The sequence below is a fragment of the Accipiter gentilis genome, chromosome 23, assembly GCF_929443795.1.
Source record: "Accipiter gentilis chromosome 23, bAccGen1.1, whole genome shotgun sequence".
Classification (NCBI taxonomy): domain Eukaryota; kingdom Metazoa; phylum Chordata; class Aves; order Accipitriformes; family Accipitridae; genus Astur; species Astur gentilis.
The window spans coordinates 12308462-12329904 of NC_064902.1; the positions used below are offsets into that span (position 1 = coordinate 12308462).

General features: G+C 56.1%; 1 protein-coding gene across 3 annotated transcripts in view; it reads left to right on the forward strand.

Moving 5' to 3' along the window:
• Positions 1–21443, forward strand: part of PLXNA1 (plexin A1) — a 122379-nt gene that overhangs the window by 50141 nt on the left and 50795 nt on the right. For all 3 annotated transcript variants that reach the window (XM_049826526.1, XM_049826524.1, XM_049826525.1), the window contains exons 4-9: positions 2899–3039; positions 5214–5314; positions 5786–5909; positions 8025–8178; positions 8811–8910; positions 18066–18180. In XM_049826526.1, coding sequence (XP_049682483.1) covers positions 2899–3039; positions 5214–5314; positions 5786–5909; positions 8025–8178; positions 8811–8910; positions 18066–18180 — 735 coding nt within the window. The remainder of the gene's footprint in view (positions 1–2898; positions 3040–5213; positions 5315–5785; positions 5910–8024; positions 8179–8810; positions 8911–18065; positions 18181–21443) is intronic.

Sequence of the window (21443 nt, forward strand, 5' to 3'; positions counted from 1 at the left end):
CCGTGTGCTTCTCTGCTGTGTTATGGTCCAAAGAGCCAGTCCCCTTCCCGCCAGCCGGGATGGGTAGGTTCCTGTTGGGCTAATCCAGCTAGAAGGGCGCTGATGCCAGGTTTCCACCTCTGCCCCTATGGCAGCGGGCGCTGTGGGCAGTCGGGTCCTCCTGGCATGGGATGAGATGACATTGGGGTCTACCTGCTGGTGATCTCCTTGTGGTGGGGAGGAGCGGCAGGATGGGTTCACCTACTACGAGCTAACTCGGAAACCCCCTCTGTGCCCTGCCTTTTGGTCAACCAGAAAACAACTTGATTGGCAGGTCTCCCAAATTTCATTTTCCTGAATCCCAGACCCGCCTAGAGAGCATCCTTAGTGGGAGGAGAGGTGCCAGAGAGAAGGGTTCCCACATGTGTATGCCTGGGGTGGCCCCATGCCCCCCCACCAGAACACCCTGACACGTGGCAGGCTGGGCTCCAGCCACGTTTGACTACTGAGAATATTTTTAGGTTCTTCCTGGAGCCTCAAATTAACTGGAAGTGCTTCACGTCTGTTGTTTTTTTTAATACATCTCTTTCTCTTTCCCAGCACTGTGCAGTGCAATAATGTAATGGGGAAATTACCCCGCTAGTTAAAAATTACTGCCAGCGCGACATCCAGCCATAGATCTATTTTAGAACCAGGGTAAAACTATATCGATTCTTCTGTGCCGCAACTGCGGCCCATAAAAGGGTTGGAAAGGTGCGTTTGTCACATTGCCGTAGTGAGGGGGAAGACGGTGCCTTGCTGGGGAGGGGCGATGCTCCTCTTTACCCTCCTCCAGAGAGCTGGCTTGGACAGGACTTTGTAAGGGAGAAGCTGAGAGCCGGGGGGGAGCGACCCGCAAGGGGATGCGGGGAGTCAGGGTGGACCTCTGGGGGTGATGCTGGGTACCACTGAGCAAGGGGTACCGCAGGGCAGGGGCTGCCGTGTGGCCCTGTACCACAGGTGTCTGGGGCTTGACCTCCTCTGATGTTTGGAGTAGGAGCAAATGTGGTCCTGGACCTGGGCAGAAAGACCCCCCTGAAAAGGGCAGGCAGAGGCTTTAGAACGAGCTTTCAGCACCTCTGGGTTCCCCAGCACACAGTGGTACCCAGGGTGGGGGTGATGGGGAACACAGCCTGTGTAGGGGTCTGGCAGAGGATGCTGAGAAGGCGGGTAAGTACCAGGACCAGTTTGGGTTATGGCAAAGGCTCTTCAGTCCTGTGGCAAGACGTATGGGGGGTTTTTGGCTGTGTCATGGGCTCCCAACAGTTCGCCTGGCCCTGCATGCCCAGTTGCCATGTACCCCTGCGGAGAGGGCGGCCGCCTTTGCTCACTGCTGTGCAGGACTCACGCTCTCTGGTTGCTCAGGGGTCTCTTTCTTAATTAAATACATTTGTTTTGTAAAACTGCCTAAAAATAATCCGGGGCTGGTGCATGCAGGAGGCTGGCGGTGAATCAAAGGCGCCGCTCTAATTAAACGGGCCCCAGTTTGTTTGTGAGCCGCATACATTTCCATGCTAATCAGCTGCACACCGGGATCCTGCTTTCCCGGTCCGTATCCTCCTGATTGGGAACTATGCAAATGCCAGTGGCGATTTATTGCAGGAGGGTGACAAGGTGGCCAGGATGCTGGGGCAGCTGCTGAGGGGGGGCACAAGGGCTCAGGCATGGCTGTGCTGGGCCGTAGGAATGGGTGCGATGATCAGGGCAGGGCTGTGGGATGCATTTTGCGGGGTGCTTCAAAGCAGTGGGTTTGGCCCTGTGCAGCAGGGGGGATCCTGAGTCCTGTGGCTGGGGGTGCTGGACTGGCTCCCTGCACGTGCTGGCAGCAGTGTGGAGCCGATCGGGGGCACCCTTTGCTCCGTCTCGCTGGGCACGCTGCTTCTCCACCTGTCGCTGGGATTTTTGCAGAATGTGTTGCTGGCATGATCCCCATCCCATCCCATCCCATGGGAGCAGACCAGACCCACTGAGCCATTTCTCCAGCACCCTCCCTTGAGGCTGCCCTGGGATGGGGGACTGCCCGAGTCTGGGGGTATCGCAAGTGATAGCATTAGCAGGAAGCATCTCTTGCTCATGGAGGTGGCAATCAGGTTATGGCAAGTAGCACAGCTGAGTTTAGCCCCTGCTTGGTGGGTGCCTCCAGGCCCGTGGTGCCTCCTGATGTGGTTATTGCTGGTACAGCCAGAAACCAGTGTACTTAGGAAGAGCTTTAACGTAATAGTGAGCTGTAAGGGGATTAAAGCCTTTGCCACGTTCCTGCTCAGGGAACAAAGGCGCTTTCTGAACTTCTGTTGACCCCCAGCTTCCTTGAGACCCTCTTGACTTCCCTGGTCACGAGCCCAAGCATTTCCTCTGATGGATGGGGAGATGCGAGCCCTGCCTGCGTGAGCTGCAGCATCCCACCCGGCCGGGGCTTGGTGCTGTGCGGCGTGGAAGCCGCTTTCAGTACTGCTGCGGCAAGATGGGGTTTGATGCTTTGCTGCAAGCTGGGGGCTCATCTGCGCCGTGCTGTGAGTTGGAGGGGCTTTGGGGCTGAGTAGCGGTGGGGGAAGTAGGGCAGCACGTAGAGGGGTGCAGCGTGAGAACCACAGATGTGGCTTCCCTCCCTGGAGAGAGGAACACCATCAGCATTAACATGGTGCAAATGCACCAGACAAATGCAAAAAAGGGAAGAAAGCGTTGCAGTTTGGCCTTCAGGAAAGGGTCAGGATGTTTGCAGTGCGGCTGCTACTTTGATGTGCTGCAGTGGCTGTGGCATGGCCACGCCGGTATGGGACGGAGGGGCGGCATCCCTAATGCGGCACATTCCCCATCCTACTCCATGGGTGGGGGCTGAGGTGCACGTGGGACCTTGCTCACCCCTCCTTGCTCTCCCTGCAGATCCTGGTGGACTTGCCGGCCGAGAGGAAGCACCAAGCGCTGCAGTACGAGAACGTCGTGGCCCATGAGGGCAGCTCCATCCTGCGAGACCTGGTGCTGAGTCCTGACCGCCAGCACATCTACGCCATGACTGAGAAACAGGTAAGGGGAAGGGATCGGCAGCCCCTCTGCTCTCCTGACTCTCCTGACAGCAGCCGAACATTGCTGCCCCAGCCTGCGGTCCCATGTGCTGGGAAACCTTTCGGGTGTCTCCCCGGTTGGGTCTGGCCTTTGCTTCCTGGGGTCAGGGCTGCCTGGGAACTCCTGTCCCAGGGCAGGGAGGCAGCTCCTCCCTTCTCCTTTCTGCAAAAACACTGCCCCGAGGCACTGACTCTGCGGCCCTGCTGCTCCTCTCCTCGCTGGGGCCGTGCCCCGGGCATTAATTGTTAGCAGCAGCTGCTTGAAATCCCCATGGTCCCTGGGGACCAAGGGCTTTCTGACCCTTCCTTGCTGCCAGGGGCTGGCCATAAACCTCCTCCCTGTTCTGGCCATCTCCTCCTGAGCAGGGTTTTTGCAGGTTAGCAGAAGGTCCTTGCTCCAAATGGGTTTTTCTCCTCTGGGGTGGCTGCTTTTGCATCTCGGGGCGGAGGGGACATGGGGCTGGTGTGTCCTGGCATGCACCCCTTGGTCCCTGCCTCTGCTCACGCTGAGCCAACCGGAGGCACAGACCTGATCCGCATCCAGTGCTGCTGTCCTGGCAGTGCGATTGGGGCTCACGATAGGAAGTTTTGGTTGGCTTTGTGAGTGTCTGCGTGATCCCTGACCTGTGCGTGAGCTTGTTGGTGCAAGTTCATCCATCCACGACCTTCACTGGAGCAGGTGAAGCAGGTTCACGCTATGGTGGTGGCACTTTTTGGATCCCTGTCAGCGGGGATGCAAGCCATGCCCAGTGGGGTGACACGGGGTGGCCGTGCTGGGACGCGGTGTGCCTGTGTCTTGCAGCATCTCCGCTCCTCTGCCCAGCAGAGGTGTCTGTGAGCGGGACCACAGTGGAGCTCGGGGCATAACAGGTCTCCTGGCTGCCAGCCCGGGGGCTTGGGAGGGGGAAGGATGCTGGAGTAGGGCCGTGCATTTGTCTAGACAGCCCCGTGGGGACAGCAGAGCCCTTTCCCTCCTCCTCCCAGTGCCTGTCTCTGGTTTCTGCTCCCCTGCAGGAAATCTGCAGCTTTCCAGGCGAGGCAGAAACTGCATTTGTGCTTGTCCGTGCAGCTGTCCTGGGCCGCGTTTCTGTCCCTGGCTGTGTTTCTGTCCCAGCCCTGGCTCAGCTAAGCCCCTGCTCTGTGGGGGAGATGTTGGAGATGTGGATGCCGGCGGGGCGGTTATGCTGACCTGAACTGGGAATCTCCCCCAGGGACCACCACGGTTGCTGGGAGGTTGCTGGGAGCTGGCACATGCCTGTGCGGGCTCTGCCTGGGGGCGACCTGCTGCCGACCCCCTCACCACCACTTGCCTGAAGCAATGTCAGGGACAAACAAATGGGAACGCTACAGGTATCCTCATCGGTATGCAAACCGAAGGGTACTGTTTAGCCAGCCTTATCCCAGCCCTGTAGGCATCACGCTGAGCCCATGCCCTGCTGAGCTGGGAGGAGGGAGAGCACCCCAGGTTTAGCCTTCGATAGAGAAGTTTGCAAATTTTAATTAATGAGCGAGTCCTGCCCTATGGGAGCAGCGGGGAAACTGAGGCACGAGCGCGGCAGGTGCGGGCAGCTGCTCGGTGCTGCCGGCTCCTCGCAGCAGGCAGCTCCCTGCACCCCCTCCCCGTCCCCCCTCTTCTCCTCCCCTCTCCTTAATAAAACCCACTCTCTTCCCTACTACAGCTTGGTGTTATCAGAGTGCTGGTGGAAAGTAATTAAATGAACAGTTGTAACAGAGCTCGGAGGGCTAGGAGAATGAGGGGATTTTAATCAAATCTGGAGGAGCAATTAATAAAGGACTGGTAACCCTTCCAGAGCAGGGCTGCAGCAGCTGTGGGGTGCCTGGCCGGTGCAGGGCTGAGCCGGCACAGCCTGCTCCTGCAACCCCGCAAAGATGTAATGGTGGAAGGAGCTTGATTGGGGTAAAAGCCTCCCTGGGGTGGAAATGTTGCCTGCAAATGTGCTTCCTGGGAGAGGAGTGGGCGATGGTGGGGGCTCAGCCTGCTCCCCGCCACTGCCTCCTCTCTAATGGGTGGGAGCCGTGGGCCAGAACAAGTCCCATCTCTGGTGGGGTCTAGGCATGGACACAGCGGAGAAACACACGGCCCGTCCCCCTTCACTCCCTGCCTGTTCCCCACAGGTGACTCGGGTGCCGGTGGAAAGCTGCGAGCAGTACGAGAGCTGTGAGCTGTGCCTGGGCTCCCGGGACCCCCACTGTGGCTGGTGTGTCCTCCACAACATGTAAGTTCTGCAGGCTCGGCCCCAGAGCCACGCCAGCAAACCATGGTTTGCAAACCGTGTCCGTCCCCACCACTGTCCTCTTTAGGGATAGATCTCCTGGACTTCAGTTCTGAACCGTGGAGGGGATGGAGTGGTGCAAGGGGTCTGACATCCCTTCCCACGGTACCCGGGCAGTGCTCACGAGCACCCATGTGCAGCACAGCCACCGGCAGGGCCCCTTTAATCCTGCCCACGGACTCCAGGGTTCGGCATCCTTGTGCCAATAAGAAAAGCTGAACATAAAAGACCCCAGAAGTCCCCAGTGCTGGCACCAGGGGAAAGCACAGCTCCCATACGGGCCTCAGGCATCCGAGGTCCCTAGCTGGGCATCACCTCCATGCCAAAGGGTCTGTTTGCCATGGCGTCAGCCCATAGCCACGCAGGACCCTGGGGGATTCTCCTCCTCACCGTGGTGGTTTCATCCCCTTCCAGATGCTCGCGCAAGGACCGGTGTGAGCGGGCGGACGAGCCCCAGCGCTTCGCCTCCGACCTGCGGCAGTGCGTCCAGCTCACCGTCCAGCCGAAGAACATCTCGGTCACCATGTCGGAGGTCCCGGTAAGGCACCTCTGCTGCCCACGGACCCCTGGCAGCCACCTCCTGACCCTCTGGAGGCAACGGCTGCGAATGTGGCAATTAAAAATAAGTAATGACTATATGACAAAGAGGGAGAAAGGGGAAGAGAGATCTGAGACAAATAAAACATAGCAAAGTGCAGGGCATTGACAAGGGCTGGCCTATTGATGGAGATAATAAACCAGTTGATGATTATTCAGAATAGACATAACCGAGCAATAAATACTTCTCCATAATACAAACACCAACGTCAGAGATGCCATTCATAGGCCAGCGATCTATCTAGCTCAATAGCCTGTCTCTGACCCTGGCCTGCAGTAGATATTTTGGGATGAGACTTCAATGCAGAACTCGCTGCTCTCTCTGTGCAGACAGAAAGGATGATGGACTTCCCCAAAGTATTTTCCAGGCCATTAGCACTGTGAAGAGAATACGAAACAGCATATACTAGCAATAAAGTTTTGAAAACTGCCATGCCTGGGTATCTGGCACTCAGGAGTCCTAAAAGAATTGGCCAAGGAGTTCCGTGGCCTGCAGATATTTGTAATGATATGACTGTGTGATAAATAAATGAATGTTGAGAAAAGCCCCAGAAACAGGAAAGGTCCTTGTATTTTTGCCCAGATGCAGAAAGGACCAAATGGTCAGAGGCTTCTTAGTTTGATGTCAGGTTTAGAAAAACTGAAGGAAAAAACTGGTGCAGGATTCAACTGATAAAATTTTTAAGGATGGGAATATAATTAACGCCAGTCAACGTGGTTTTATGTCAAACAAACCACATTTTGTTTTTTGATGAAATTATGACTTGAATTAGAAGAGGAACTGCAGGGATGTGATGTCTTTAGGCTTCTACAAGGCATTTGACTTGGTACAACACAACGTTCTGATGAAAAATTAGCATTATACAATATTGATAAAGCACATGTTAAGTGGATTAAGAACTGGCTCTGTGACAGATCTCAAAAAGTCCTTGTCAGACGGGAATTGTCACCGGATGGAAACAGTTTGGAAAGTGCTTCTGCAGGGGCTAACGTTCATTGGTAACGTGGAGATAAATGCGAGATGGCTGCAGATGGGACCCACTGGGACTGAGGGGGTGGCATGGGGTGAGATTTCCTTCAGAGCAGTTGGGTTCGAGTGGTGCTGGTCTAGCAGGGAAATTGGGGTTTGATATTGCCAAGTCTAAAGTTAGACATGGAGGGAGAAGATGGGCATTCACCCAGTGTCCTCGAAAGTGTTGCTGGGGCTCAGCCCTCGCTGTGGGGCTCTTGATGCTCCTTGGGCGAAGCCAGGATCTGGGTGGCGTTTTCACCTCTCGGGTGGTTATCTCCCTGACCGACGGCAGGATGTTGTGCAGAGGTCTGGTGTCGTTGACATGAGGATGCTGCGCTCGGGCTGGAGTCCAGCTTTTAAAGGGAGAGGCCGAAAACCTCCCATAAACATCATGTAAATGAGTTGAAGGCTGGAGAAAATGCCTTGCAGTGAGAGACTTCCAGAGCTCAATCTGCTTAGCTTATCAAAAAGAAGATTAAGAGGTGACTTGATTACAGAGTATAAGTGCCTTTACAAGGAGCAAATATCAGGGACTAAAGGGCTTTTTAATCTATCAAGGAAAGGCATAACAAGAACTAATGGCTGGAAGCTGTGAAAAATTCAAATTAGAAATAAGGCAAGCGTTTTGTAAAGTGAGAAGTGCTGACCCTGGGAATGACTTTGCGAAGGAATAGGTGGATTCCTCCCCTCCTCAGCTCTGCCGGAGTGGATGCCTTTCCGCGAAACACTCTAGCCCCAACGCTGTGCTTTGTCTCTGTAGAGAGGTGAGGTGTAACGGCTTATGGTATGGTGAGGGCAGAGGATGGGAAGCTGTGAGTCATTCTGTCTTTTAACCCGTTTAAATCTGCGCTCCTTGCTTGAGCAGGGAGGTCCATGGATGGAGCTCACTTGCAAAAGCCTGGAGCAGGTCTCCTCACCACGTGTGGGTGGTGGAGGAGGGATTGCACCCCTGGTCTTTTCTGCTGGCTGGACTTACACATAGCTGACACAGAGGAGGCTTTTTTGCTAGTTTTCTGTGTTGATGCTCTTGCCTCTCTTCCCCAGCTGGTCCTGCAGGCCTGGAACGTCCCAGACCTCTCGGCAGGAGTCAACTGCTCCTTCGAAGACTTCACCGAGTCCGAGAGCCGCATTGAAGATGGGAAGATTTACTGCAGCTCTCCCTCTGCCAAGGACGTCATCCCCATCACCAGGGGCCGAGGTGAGCTTGTGCCTCGGGTGGGAAGAAACCCTGAGACAAACCTTGTCCCACTTGTTGCCCTACAGGCAGATCCAGGGGAGGAGAGTCCTCCTCTGACAGCACTCACTGGCTCCTGAGCAGGACCCGAGCTGGGTTCTCGGGGTGCAGGAGAAGGACATTGCTGCTCACGGGCGACTGGTCCTTGGTCTCCTCCAAGCCATGAGCACAGCTACTTGCTGACACTGTAGTTGTCTGTGCACCAGTCCTGGGCACCCTACCCTTGTTCCCACCTATGGACCATTCCTGGGCACATATCCTGTAGGTGGCCGTGGGCTCTAGGACATTCTGCTGACCCCAGAACTGTTAAGCTCCCCTTCAGTACCAGCAGTACAACCCAAGGCACCTGCCTCCATGCTAGCAGGTTTCAGTTAACTGAAGGGGCTCGGAGCTGTACTTGGGCTCTGCTGGCCTCTTTGGTGGCTGAGTGGGGGTGGGTGAACACTCTTTTTATTGCCAAATTTGGGGGATTTTGTTAGTTAACTGGGCCGAGTGGTCGTGCCGAGCTCCCTCCAGCCCATCACAAGCCTTGGGCTGAATGCTGGGCTGTGCACCATGTCCTTTCTGATGCCTTTTTCTGCCTGGGTCTCTCCCAGGGGACAAGCGAGTGGTGAAGCTCTACCTGAAATCGAAGGAGACGGGGAAGAAGTTTGCCTCTGTGGATTTTGTTTTCTACAACTGCAGCGTCCATCAGTCGTAAGTGGCCTGTGCTTTGCGAGAGAGCTCTGGGAACAGATTGGTGGGATAATGTGAGACTGGGAGAGAGATCTCAGCTTTGTGGGTGCTGATCTTGCAAGAGGAAAGGGCAGTTGAGTACAGTGGTGTTTGCAGTGAAAAACCTCCTTTTGCCCTTGTAAACTGGGACAGTGACCAGAGTACCCACAGCTGGTTTTTGGCGTGTGGGAATGTGTAGCATCAGGGGAGAACCTCACTTAAAAACAGGGCTTTAGTTTTGGCAAAGCTTTGGAAGAAAAAGCGAGTTTACTGCATTGCAGACTGTAGCAATCCATGTGACCGAAAATGCCAAGCATCTTGTTATTCCTGGAAACAGTTAATAGGAGTGACTTGGCGATGCAAAAGGAGAAGCCTGTGTTTTCCTGCAACTGTACCTGCTTCCCAGGCTTGCTGGAGAGTGAGCTGGAAAGTTACAGCAACATGAGATGGAACATGCTGCATGTCCTGGGGCGTTTACCCAAGAATTTCCTAACTGGAAGTAATTGTGAATTTGCTTTCTTGTCAGGCTGCCGTGAAATCTACTCCACATACGGGTTTTTAGGCAGTTTGATATATGCATGTGATAAAATAGAGGAGGTGTGGATTATTGATGTGCTGTCTAAGCAGGGTGCCTAAAGCCCCTAACAGCGAGCTCCTGATGAGGAGCTGCGGACCGTGTGCTTGAGCAGCGGGGAGGTGGCTCTGCTGTGGGAACGTCTCGGAGGAGATGCTGGGGTGTGTTTGGGCAAAGAATTTGGAGCTCAAGAATGCAAGCGATTTCATTACCCTGCCAGAAACCTCCCATGGATGGTGGCCTCCGGCTGATCAGTAATTATAGATAAGCAAATGCAGAGTGATCTCTTTTGGATGGCTTTTTGCAAAGTGTCTAGCCTGGCTTGGGAGGCTCTGCTGCAGGTTGCTCCTCCAAAGCCTGTTCAGGTTTTCCACGTTGATCAGGAAAAAGCAGGTGAAATGCGGGTGCCCTGGCTGCGTACCTGCAGTGAGCTCCGAGGGGGATGCATCAGAGGAGACCCCCTGCAAACCTTGTGCATCACAGGGATTTCTGCCCTGCCCACTCTCTGCACAGGGAGCAGTTCTCAGCTCCTGGGAGTGCTGTGCCAGCGAGGGAGGAGAAAGTTTGCAAACTTGACTTTCTCCCTCACCTTCACTCTGAGATGAGCTTTGTCTCCCTTCACGTCGTGTGGTTTCAATAACGTTAGCTCAGCTTTGGCTCGGGCTGGCTGCATGTCATTATTTTGCAAATCAAAAAGCAGATGTGACTTTTATTTTTCTAAATGAAAGAAAGAAGACTTTTAAGTACAAATGGCATCAGATTCAGTCCAATGGGGGCTCCAGCATTTTGGTCCAGCAGGAAGAGGTGGTGAGGGAATTGGCATTTTATGTGCCTGACACAGGAGGGGAAAAAAACCCACCATCCCCTCCTTCCCCCCCAAACAAACCTACAAGAAAGAGCCCTGACTGATTTATTACTGCGTTGATGTTTAATTTGGATGCATTATTTAAAAAGGCTAATTATGGATGCATTAATATTTATGGGCTTCGGTTGGAGCTGATAGAAAAGTCCATGTTCTAGGCTGGTGAACATTATTATTATTTTCTTTACGTCAAGAATTTTAGGGTTTGGAGGCAGTTTTAACTATGTGACCTGCAGTTGAGTCATAGCCAAAGAGCATGACAATACCTAGGATGATGCAATACTTTTAAATACCATTTGCAGACAGGCGTCTTTAATGGATCTCTTCGGAGTTAATAGCCTTTCAGATCCAGGTTTCATATTTTGTGGAGGAAAATCTATACGTCAGCCTGATAAATTCTGTATTAGGAGCAATATGCTTTTCCACGAGGCTAATGTTTTTCCTGTGGAGATCTCTGATCACTGTGCATTATGTTTTCTTTTTCTATTTGGGCAGCTTTGCTTAGGTTGGAAGCCAGAGGCCTGTGTGTCGAATCATTTCTCAGCTGAGGACGAAACATTTAGGCGAGATTTTTCAGATGGTTGTGGAGAGATGGGAAGATTATAAGGCTGGGGTAGCTCCAGGAAGGCCAATGCAGCTCCACCATGTACGCCGGGGAAAGTCTGACCCTTCTTATTTTCAGCAGACATCTGGAAAGGCATCAGCAAAATGCACCGCTAAAGCCCTTTTGGAGGCTGTGGGGCTGGTCCTACTGCTGTGCGAGCATCCTGGCTCTCTTGTTTCTCACCACCCTGCAGAACTCTTACTCCCGTGCATTTTCAAAGACTGCTGGAACCAGCTTGGTCCAGGGAGGGGTTGCAGAAGGGAAGATACATCTAATCCCTTCTCCTACAGGGAAGGAGGGGCACAGGGGAGGTTGTGCTGCCTGTATGTTTGGCTTGTGATTGTCCAGTCTGGGGGGGTGCTGTCTCATCTGTTATTGCAGGGCTTTATAGTGTCACACGGTGTGAGGGCACTGTCCCCATCGCAGACCAGCATCACTGACTGCCAGGGTAGTTCTCCATACAGGGTACCTGGGACCCCTGGTCTGGGACTTGCACCCTCTCTGGGGCTCCATTCCTTGCTCCAGCAGGGTCACCTGGCAAGCTTTTGGGGGTCCCAGCTCAGTGTACCGCGCCCCGGCAGCCTCAGAGCTCCCATGGGGCTCAGGCAGACCTTTCCAGGCAGTGGTATCTTTTGGGCATCTTGGTCTTGAAGGCTCGTGCGTCAGGCAGGGGATGTTTCTGGCTGAGCTGCGAGAGATGCGTTGAACGGGGGAGTGGAAACCTGGAGATCGATACAGAAAAATGGGTCCCTTGCAAAGGGGGATGTGGGTGGCTGAGGGTCGCTGCCAGCCCATGACGGGGAGCAGCGCTGCCCATGCAGGCTCGCCTGCAGCTCCTGGGGACAAGCTCTGGTTCCTGGTGTGGAGGATGGGATGGAAAACCCCATGGCAGGGGCTGGGGTGGGTTCCCTTGGGGGTTTCCTGGGGGGCACCGATCAAGCGCAGACATTTAAAGACCGCTCGCCGCCTTTGATCGTCTAATGAATCAGCCCGTGTCCAGCGCGTGCGCGGGCAGATGTTGAGGTCGTCTTTGTCAGCGTTAAACTCCCTCTTCAAAGCATTTGTGGGAAAATGAGTCCCCTTTCAAGATAAAGACGTAACACCAGGCTCCCTGCCTGCCTCTGGCAGAGTCCGTGCTTGCTGGTGAGATGGGCGAGTGGGGAATCCTCCTGGAAAGCCAGCGAGCAATTCCAGGAAATACCAAGATGTATTTCTTCCCACTATTTCCATGTTTGCTCTCTGGGTTTCTCCTTGGGAAACTGCTCTGTAAATGCTGTTGCGGTTTGGCTTTTCGGAGAGCATGACTGCAGGGAGGGGGCTGGCAAGTGGAGGGGGACAGGGAAGAAGACGAGAGCCTTCAGTGCTTCCTTCGATGCTATGGGTAGGTTTTACAGCGCTGCTGGTTTCTCAAGTGCTAGCATGCCCAGCGCATCACCAGTCTCCCCACCAGCATGACCAGCCATTTTAATGTGGAAGCAAAAATCCAGGTGGTTGCACAGGGGAAGGGGGAAAATCACATGTCAGCGGGTCTGGTGCCAAGAGGGGATCCGAGCAGCCTGGAAACCTCTGCTGGTGCACGCCTGTGCTGTGTCTGGGAGGTGGTCATGATGCTACCAGCCTCATGGTTGTGTCTTGCTGCAGTGACAGTTGTGACACCCAGGTCCCATCAGCTGCAGGGTGCTGAATTTCTGCGAGGCTGGAACAAGTGGCAGATGTGCCAAGCGGCTCTAACTCCTCCTGGCCAGAGAGATGTGACTCTGCTGTGGCCCTGTCCCACAGGCTTTCCCTATAAGCCTCCATTAAGTAAACGGGATTTTAGTGCATGTCCCAGGGGCTGGGAGGAGCGGGGCTGTGTCGGGAGGGCAGGGCTGGGCTGCTCTGGTGGCCGAGGCACTCGGTGGTGCCCGTGGGATGATGCCAGCCCTCGTGTCGCTGGGCTCCTCGCTGCAGCCTTTCTGGCTGCCTGCACCTCCAGGCTGCCCGCGCTGCCGAGCTGCCTGCACGCGCCGGGGCTGCTTCTCCGCTGGCCCAGTGCTGCTCGTTTCCAGATGCTTACAGATGCTTTCTTTTCAAAGGCATGGACAGATGGCTGCAAGCAGTTGAGTGAGTGTATCTGAGTTAGCACGGCTGAGCTGCGAGGCAGTAACAGATCCCGGTGTATTCCTGGGCTGGGGCAGGTGCAAAATCCTGTAGGATGGCCCCAGAGACTGCTTGGGATAACCTGGTTTATGTCACGTTTGTTGTGAATGAGGAGGGTTGGTACAGCCTGGTGTTGTGTTTCAGTGAGGGGAGGCAGCTGAATGTGTTTCAAGTGAATTACCTTAAAAACCAGAGCCTGATTGTGCATCCACCGGCCAGCGTGATGGTGGATGCCCTAGACCAACCTGCATCGGGTCTGCATGCCCAACCCCTACCCTGTGAGTAAGGCCCTTGGCAAAACCCAGCAGGGATGGAAAAGCATTGGGCTGGTGTGAAAGGAATGGCAGAAACAGACTGAGATGGGCACGGATGGAGGGAGGCGAGAGCTGATCTCCCACCCCATGCCTTTCCCGGCTTCGGGTCTGGGCACCCGTCAGGACGGGCAGGGCTGCCTGTAGGTCCATGTAGGAGCCTGGGGGGCACTGACTGTCTGTTCCCGCTGCTTTTCGGCATTTCCCCCTCTCCCTGGGGCAGAGAGATGGCTATAAAGCCCAAAGCGCTGCAGTTCAGCCCCTCACCCCTGACAGCTGCTGCTCCAGATGCAGGCTATGCCGGAGCTGAATATTTGCTAAGGATGCATCCTCCTGCCAAGAGGAGGTCTGAGGAGCAGTCAGGGGGCTCGCAGGCGGGCTGTGCTGTACGCGCACAGATGCTGTTTACATCAGCACCGTGTTGATAATTTCCCTTTTCAATGGATCTGCCCTGCTCTGCTCTTGGTGCCGTTCCACTTGCCCCCGTCCCTCCTCCCTGCGCTTTGCTCTGTGTCCTTCCTCCAGGAACACGCTGCTCCGTGGAAATACCCTCAGCGTCTGTGCGTGCACGCGTGTGTGTGCAATGCTCACACCCCCCATCCCTCTCGTGTTTGCTGCTCAGCCCTAACTCACCCCTGCGGACGCCGGTTTTGTTTTCTGCCTTCCCCGCTCAGCGCGCTGAAGAGCGCAGGGCTCCTTTGGGCACCTGGCACGCCTGGGGCTGGGAGCGCGGGAAGGAGAGAGTGTGGGAAGAGGAGTGAGCGAGGAGCTTAGATCCGGTGCCACTGGCTTCCCATGCTTCCCATCAGCTGCAGCATCGCTTCGGGTTGGACATGGAGACAGCTGCGACCTCGCCGTGGTGACTGGAGATGCCTTCTGCAGAGTCGCCCGCGCGCCCAGCGAGGAGCCGGTCCCCAAAGCCACCCGCGCCATCCCGCAGTGATGCTTGTGGCCCTGCACCCACCCTGGAGAAGCGCCCAGCTCTGGGATGCTCCTTTGCTGTCCTGCCGCCCTCTCCACTCTGCTGCTTTTCTGCAGCCACGTCAGGCATTTCCCTAGCACGGCCTTAGCCAGTTTGGGATTGGTTATGAAAGTGGAGGGGACCAACATCAGGAGTTCTTGACCCAGCTGTGTAGCGAGCTGGGGGCAAGCGTGGAGGCTGTGGGGAGGCTCCGGCTTTGCCCCTGGATCACTCAGAGGTGGACAGAGCTGCCCTGCTGCTTGCAGGGCTGCCTGCTCTTTCTCAGGGAGCTTGCAGGCTGGCAGCAAGCCTGGACTTGTTTTGGGATGGGACGCTTTGCGCAGAAATGCGGCTCTGAGGCTGGTGCCGCTCCTCTTGCACGAGGACATGAGGAGGCAAGGGGGGCACCGCCGGTGGGTCTGACCCCCTTCCCCTGCCCAGCCTGGGCTTCGTCTCCACCTGACTGCGAGCAGGGCTGGGGAGGAGGCAGATGGGGAGCAAGCTGCGGGTCCGTGTCTGTGCTGCACCCCCAGCATCGGTTTTCTGCCTGACTGGGCTTCTTGCACTCCCGGCACGCTTCGGGGAGGGGGGGGACTTCAACACATGAAGGAGAGCCTCCCTCTAATTATCAGGAGTGATGAAAGCCTCTTAGGCAAGAAGTGATGAGGGAAGAGTGCCTGACCGTGGGAAGGAGAGAGACGGCACAGATGGCATCATGCTGCCGAGCAACCTGCTCCTGCGCCGGGAACAGACAGCAGCGACACACGGACACGCTGCGGATACGGCCCCGGCCACGCTGCCCACCCTGACCTGCAGCCAGGGAGCCCTGCTTTGGCTCCTGACCTGGGTTTTGGGCAGCCTTGCAGGGAGCTGGGGCCGTCAAATGGATGTGCCGAGGCCGGCAGGACCGAGGCAGACTGGAAATGGGGTTTCTCTGTGTTACTGGCACCCAGGCGCGGACTTGCTTGCCACTTGACAGAGTCTTTGGCCAGCTGCAGGGTGCTGACCCGGACAGGCTGTAAATGCAGCAGAGATGCTGTGGAGCGAGACGTGTGGCGGTGAGTGCTCTTAGGGCAGCGTTTGATGTCCTTATGGCAGATGGAGAACCTCGGCAGAAGGGAGAGTGTGAAAACCATCTCCAAGGATGGGGCTTTAGAAACGTCTTGGTTAAGTTAGAAGCAGCCGGGAAGGCTGAAGCAGGAGGGGGGAACTATGCACCTCAGGGTGTATGTGGAGGATAACCTGAGATGCTTTAGGTCCTTTGGCAAGTGGAGACCAGCTGTGACCTGCAGTAGTTAAATGGCAGAGGAGACCCTCAGGTGAGGAGGGTCCTGAAATAGTCAAGATTTGGCTTTGGCCCTGAAGAACTGCAGAGCGGAGCTGCAGCTCTGGGGTGGGGGTGCCCGGGGCAGGGCTGCGCCGGGTGCTTCACCTGACTGCTTTGAGGTGCCTTGTGAGGTGGTGGAGAGGGGACGGAGGAGTCCTTTTGCAGACCTGGTAGCTGGAAAATCTCTCCTTTGTGGAGGGCCGATTTCACAGGAGGGTTGGTGGTTATGCCCCAGCATGTGGCCTGCAATTGCTTGGACCACACTCCTCTCTGACATGATCTCTCTGTGGTTGCTCTACTTCCATGAGGATTAACGTGCTTTCCCTGCCCCGCTGCCTCCACATCATGGGTTTGCCTGCCCACTGGTCACTGCTCGAGCCCTTATTGGGAGGGCAGGAGCCGTTCTTTTGCTTTCTTTGTGTCCCCCGCTCCCCCTACCCTCTGCACCTCCCTCCATCAAAGCAACTAGAGATAGGAGGCTACGGCTCTGCTTTTAAGTTGAATTTCTGCAGCTGAAATAAAATTGCATATATTTGCATAAGGAGCATCCAATTAGCATATTTGTGGGTAAAGCTAAAAGGGCTGTTCATTTGGAAGTGAAAATGTGAGCGAAACATGGAAATGACTTCCAGCCCCCTTTGCAAGCAGCTTAATTAAATATTTCCTCAGTGTGTGCGTATGGATTTGGGAAGCTCTTGCCGTATATGTAATGGTGTGTGAAACCCCAGGGCGGGCAGGGAGCGGTGGCCTTGCAAAGCCCTAGGTGTGCATTTGCACCCTGAGCTGCCTGCTGCTGCGGCGGCTCCCTCATGCGCTGTCCCCACACCTCCAAAGTGACAAGTCTGCCGGAGGGCGAGGGAATTGGCATGTCAGGCCGTGCCACCCGAGGATCTCCCTCTCCAGGAAGGTTTTCTTTCTGCCACCTTGCATGGTGATGCTGTGTTTTCCCTGTCGTTTCCCGGGGGATAGAGGCAGAGAGCTAGCTGTGATTTAGAAGCGGGATCAGGCTGGGCAGTGCTGCCTGCCTCCTGCCAGAGCTGTGTTCAGGGGAAGATCTTGCTTTTGTTTAAATATAATTGCTTTGGGCCTGATCCTGTTCATTCTCAGATCGGTGAGAGCAGGTATGAGCCTTCACAGAGAAAAACGGTGCTGCTGCTTTTTTTCTTTCTTTTCTTTTTAAAGCTAGGTTGATTATTTTTCTTGCCTTCAACCTTATGCCTCAGCAGCTCTCCCACCTCCTCCTTGGGAGGGCAGCCTGGGCTGCACAGGACATGCCTGGTGCAGACCTGCCCTGTGAAGGCTTGCCGCATTTAGTGTGGGACCTCGCTGCTGCCCCCGGACAGTGTGACGGGGACGGCTCAGCCCCTTCCACCATCCGTGCTGTCGTGAGGGCCTCGGAAGGGATCCCCCGTGCTTGCAAACAGGGATGTCTCATGGTGCTGGGAGGGCGTGTTTTTGGGGGGCGGGGTAGCAAGGGGATGGGCTGATGGGGTGCCGCTCGTGTGAACGGTTGCACAAGGAGGGGACTCTCTGTGCCCCCTCCTGCATGGGGGAAAGGCATCAGGTCCCTGGGGCTGGTTTCTTTGGTCAGAGGGGTGCAGAGCAGAGCACGGGGCTCCCAGCATCCCCGGGGCGCTGAGCACATCCTCCAGGAGAGGCGACAAGAGGGGGGCACAAGCAATCCCACCACACAAAGAGCCCGGAGAGGCCGGGGAGAGAGACGGAAACGTCTCGGGCTGGAGGGAGGGGGTGGAAGCGCACACACGCACGCGCGGCTGCGGAGGGCTGAGGATGAGGGGGGCCAAGGGAGAGGGTCACACACAACCTATTGTGAGTGGCTGAAAAGCGCTACAGTCCCGAAATGTTAATCTGACCCAACCTTTCGCCAGTTATAATTTTCCTTTCAATGAGCGTGCATTAATCTGGTGCTTTCTCCCCCGTTCCCCCGCGGTGCAGAGCCCTTGTTCTGCCGCTTCTTGCTAAAATCGCCTTTCAGTGAACCCAAATAAAGCTCCCAAAGTCTGGAGCTCGGCCCCCGCCCAGGAGCAGGGTGGGCAGGGTCAGCTTGCCAAACAGAGGAGGGAGCGTGGCCGCTCCGGCTGGGACACAAACCCTGCGGTGCGGGAAAGGCCGCTTCCCCTCGCCCTGCCGTGGGCAAAGCCCGGGGGTCCGGGGTGTGCAGGCGTCTCCCCTCCCAGCCTGCCGGTGCGCAGCCCTCGCCCCGTGCACGGGGGGCTCCTTCCCACCCGGAGATGCGGGATCGCCGATGGATGCTGTCCTGCTGAAGCATCCCGAGGAGCGCCCCAGGGGACCCCGTCTCGCCGTTGCCCTAACGCTGCCCGCTTCTCTCTCTCCGCAGCTGCCTGTCCTGCGTGAACGGCTCCTTCCCCTGCCACTGGTGCAAGTACCGCCACATCTGCACCCACAATGCTGCCGACTGCTCCTTCCTGGAGGGACGCGTCAAGCTCTCCGAGGTAAGGTGATGCGAGCCAGCTCCCCTCTCCTGTCCCAGTCCTGTCACGACCCCCTGCCCTACGGGGAAGGGTTTAGAAGAGGGCAAACCGCTTTGGAAACCTTTCCCACCGCCTTGCCTGGGGTGCTGGGGCTGCCTGGGAAGCAGCGAGGGAAGAGTGGGAAGTGCTGGTGGGGAGAGGCTGTGTTGCTGTGGAAAGGCTGCTTAGGAAGCCGGGCGCAGCCAAGAGCACTTTAGGCTGAATGAAGGGAAAAACAAAGGCAGAGATGCTAGAGCATTTTCTTTTGATGTTTTTGAAGGGAGCAAGCTTGAACTGTCATTGCAGAACAACTTGTTTTCAGAGAGGGGAAGGTTGAAATCCGTAAAACAAACTGTTTTGCTACACCTCATGCCTTCTTCGTCTCAACTGCTTTGCTAAGAAACGTGTTCTCTTGCGGGGGTTCATCCTGCGCAGCATTTGTGCCACCCACCGGGGAAACCTGTCTTTGGCAGGGTGCTCGCAGGAGGTCCTGGCTTCCCCAGCCTGTGGTGGCATCGCTGGCTGCTCAGGTTGGGCCTGGAGGTCTGACAAGCAACAGCTGGCTCTACAGTAAATGCTGATTCGGGTCCTGAAGGGAGAGTTTTGGGAAGGAGAGTTTCTCCTCTGTCTCTGTCCTGGAAGGGGGCTCCAGTTGAACTTACCTGGGTTTCCAGTTGCCTGTGCAGGGGCCCAGCTGGAAGGGTCCTGCTGCCTGATGGTTGTTGCTGAGAGCAAAGCCGTATGCTGTCCTCATGGGAACAGCTCAAATGGATGTTGTCCTGGAGAAAGCGTTTGCCCAGATCACCTCAGATAAAGTGCAGTCTCTGAGCTCCAGCAGAGCTCATGTCTCAGCAGCCTCCCAGGCCAGAACCGGTCCCCAGGAGCAGAGGCAAATAAGAAAGGCTTGTCTCCGCTTCACAGACCTTGTGTGAAGGCAAGCAACCGAGATGTCCCCCAAGGTCTTTGTCATCCTGACTGGCACAGAGAGGAAGCCTGCCTCTGCATCTCCCCACTCGGGAGGAGCAGTGTCTCTGAGTGAATCTCCATCCCCTGTAATTTGTGTCTGCTGAGGTCTGCCCTCATCCTCGGTGGGGACCTGTTGGCTGGTGGGTGTCGTCCTGGATTAAGGCTGTTGTCCTCCCTTTGTCCCCCTGCTTCCGTGCTGGGCTGAGAGCACGTGTGGAGTCAGACAAATTGCTCTGTGGCTGAGGCACCCCAATTAATTTTTTCTCCTTCCTCCCCCACTGCCTCTCTCTTCACTCAAAGAGCTCTCTCACAAGAGAGAATGGGAGAGCTGGGCTGTTACTCAACCATTGCCCAGCCACCAGCAGCACCATCGCTTTTGTGCCAGGGATGGGGTGGATGCAGCAGCATTGTCCCATGCATTGGGGCTGAGCCCTGTATGGCTTCCCTGCTCCCTTTGGGTGCACCTGACGTCCAGCCAATGTTGACCCACCACATCCCTGTGGAAAGCCGGAGCACCTGGTCCTGCTGCCTCTTCAGGGGAGCTACTTTGCCTATGGAGGAATGTTTGGGCTTTGCAACCTGCAGAGACAGCTGCTTGGGTTTCATACTTGGGTCCTTCATAGTTTGGAGCCTCCAAGGACTTCAGGGGTGGATGGACTTGCGGAAGATGGTGGTGTCCCTGCATGGGGCCATGCTGGGCTCTTGTCGTGATCCTTACTCCAAGCGTGGAGTTGAGTGAAGCTGCTTCTCAGCCAAGTGCATCGGGAGAGCTGGGAAAGCCCAACCCTCACTCCTGCGTGTGGGCAGGCAGGGTTGGTGCTTGCCATTTCTGCACAGCAGCAGGCGAGCGCTGGGAACGAGACTCTGCTTGTCGAAGAGCCCTTCGTGCCCCCGCGCTGCTGGTGAGCCCGCAGCTGCCTGGGCTGTGCCGCAGCCCCTCTGCCATCCTCTGGGATGGCACAGCGGTGGCTGTGCACCGCATCTTCCACCAAACGGCCAAACTCCTGGCGCTGGCACTGTCCCTCACCGTCCCTCCCTCCCTGGAGGTATCATCCAAGTGCAAGGGGGTTGCACCGTGCTCATGGGTGCTCAAGCTTGTCTGGCACGAGCCAGAACGAATCCAGCCTGGTGGCCTCACACGAGGCGGGGATTCGGTAATGTGAGAAGATCAGAAAAAGCTGTTTTCTCCTAGCTTGTGCCATGAAGAAATCCGGCGAGGGACTGGTATCCCAGAAGCCTGCTCTTGAGGTTGCGCTTCCAGCCAGCCCTGGCGTTGCTTCTGCAAACACGACACGCGGTGTCCAAACCGCTGGAGCCTGGCAGCGCTCATCTGCCCATTCCCCTCGCTGAGGGCATGGGGAGGCTGCCGGGCTCTTCCCCCTTCCTTGCCAGGCGATCCCGAAAGCATCTGGCTGTACCCCCCAGGGCTGTTGTCTTTGGGAGGCGTGCAGCTCTCCCACGGACCAACTGCTTGGGAACTTGTGTCACTCCTGAGCACGGGCAGGCTGTCCCCCGGCAGACCTTTTGGCCACACTGGGACCTGGACCGGTGCCTGGCTTGAGGTTTGGAGCGCCTGGCTCAGCCTATTTGCACATCGGTGTGGCCTCAGCAGTTCCTGGCAGGAATGGTGAGACACCCTCAGACCGGCCGCTGCTGTGGGCTGCGTGTCCGGGCTGGGATGAGACATCTCATCACCATCCCCATCCCCAGCAGGGTGGTGTGGTGAGTGGGGGGACTCGGTGCCAGCCCGTGGCACCACTGGGCAAGTTAATGGTAGACGTCCATCCCCATCCTCTCTGTGGGAAGATGTCTAACTGGGAGGGTTATTTTAAGCAGGATTTGGTCTGTCTGTGTTGGCTGGAGTGTGGTGGGCACTGGTCAGGAGAGGCAGGGACAGGGGTTAACAGCAGCGCTTTACTCCATCTCTGCTGGTTCCCACGGGCGGTTCACCACAGTTTCCTGGGTGGAAAAGTGGCTGTTTTGTAGGAAAACGCAAAAAGCGAGCCATGGCACTCTCTCCTGGGCATGCCAGGGTTGTTCGCCTAGATTTCTGGGGGTGGCAGGGCAGGAATGGGGTGTGGGTAGGGGCCACCACTCATGTAAACGTGCCTGGGAACGGTGGCAGCAGGAAGGATGTCCCTGCCTGCTGGCTGTGGTGGCTTTGAAGCCTGGGCTCTGGAGATTGCCCTCCTCTGTGGCTTGCTCTGGGGTGCAGGGCTAGGGAAGGGGTGATGAAGCAGGACAGGCTGCTGTTTGCTTTTCCCCACTTATGGTGCCCA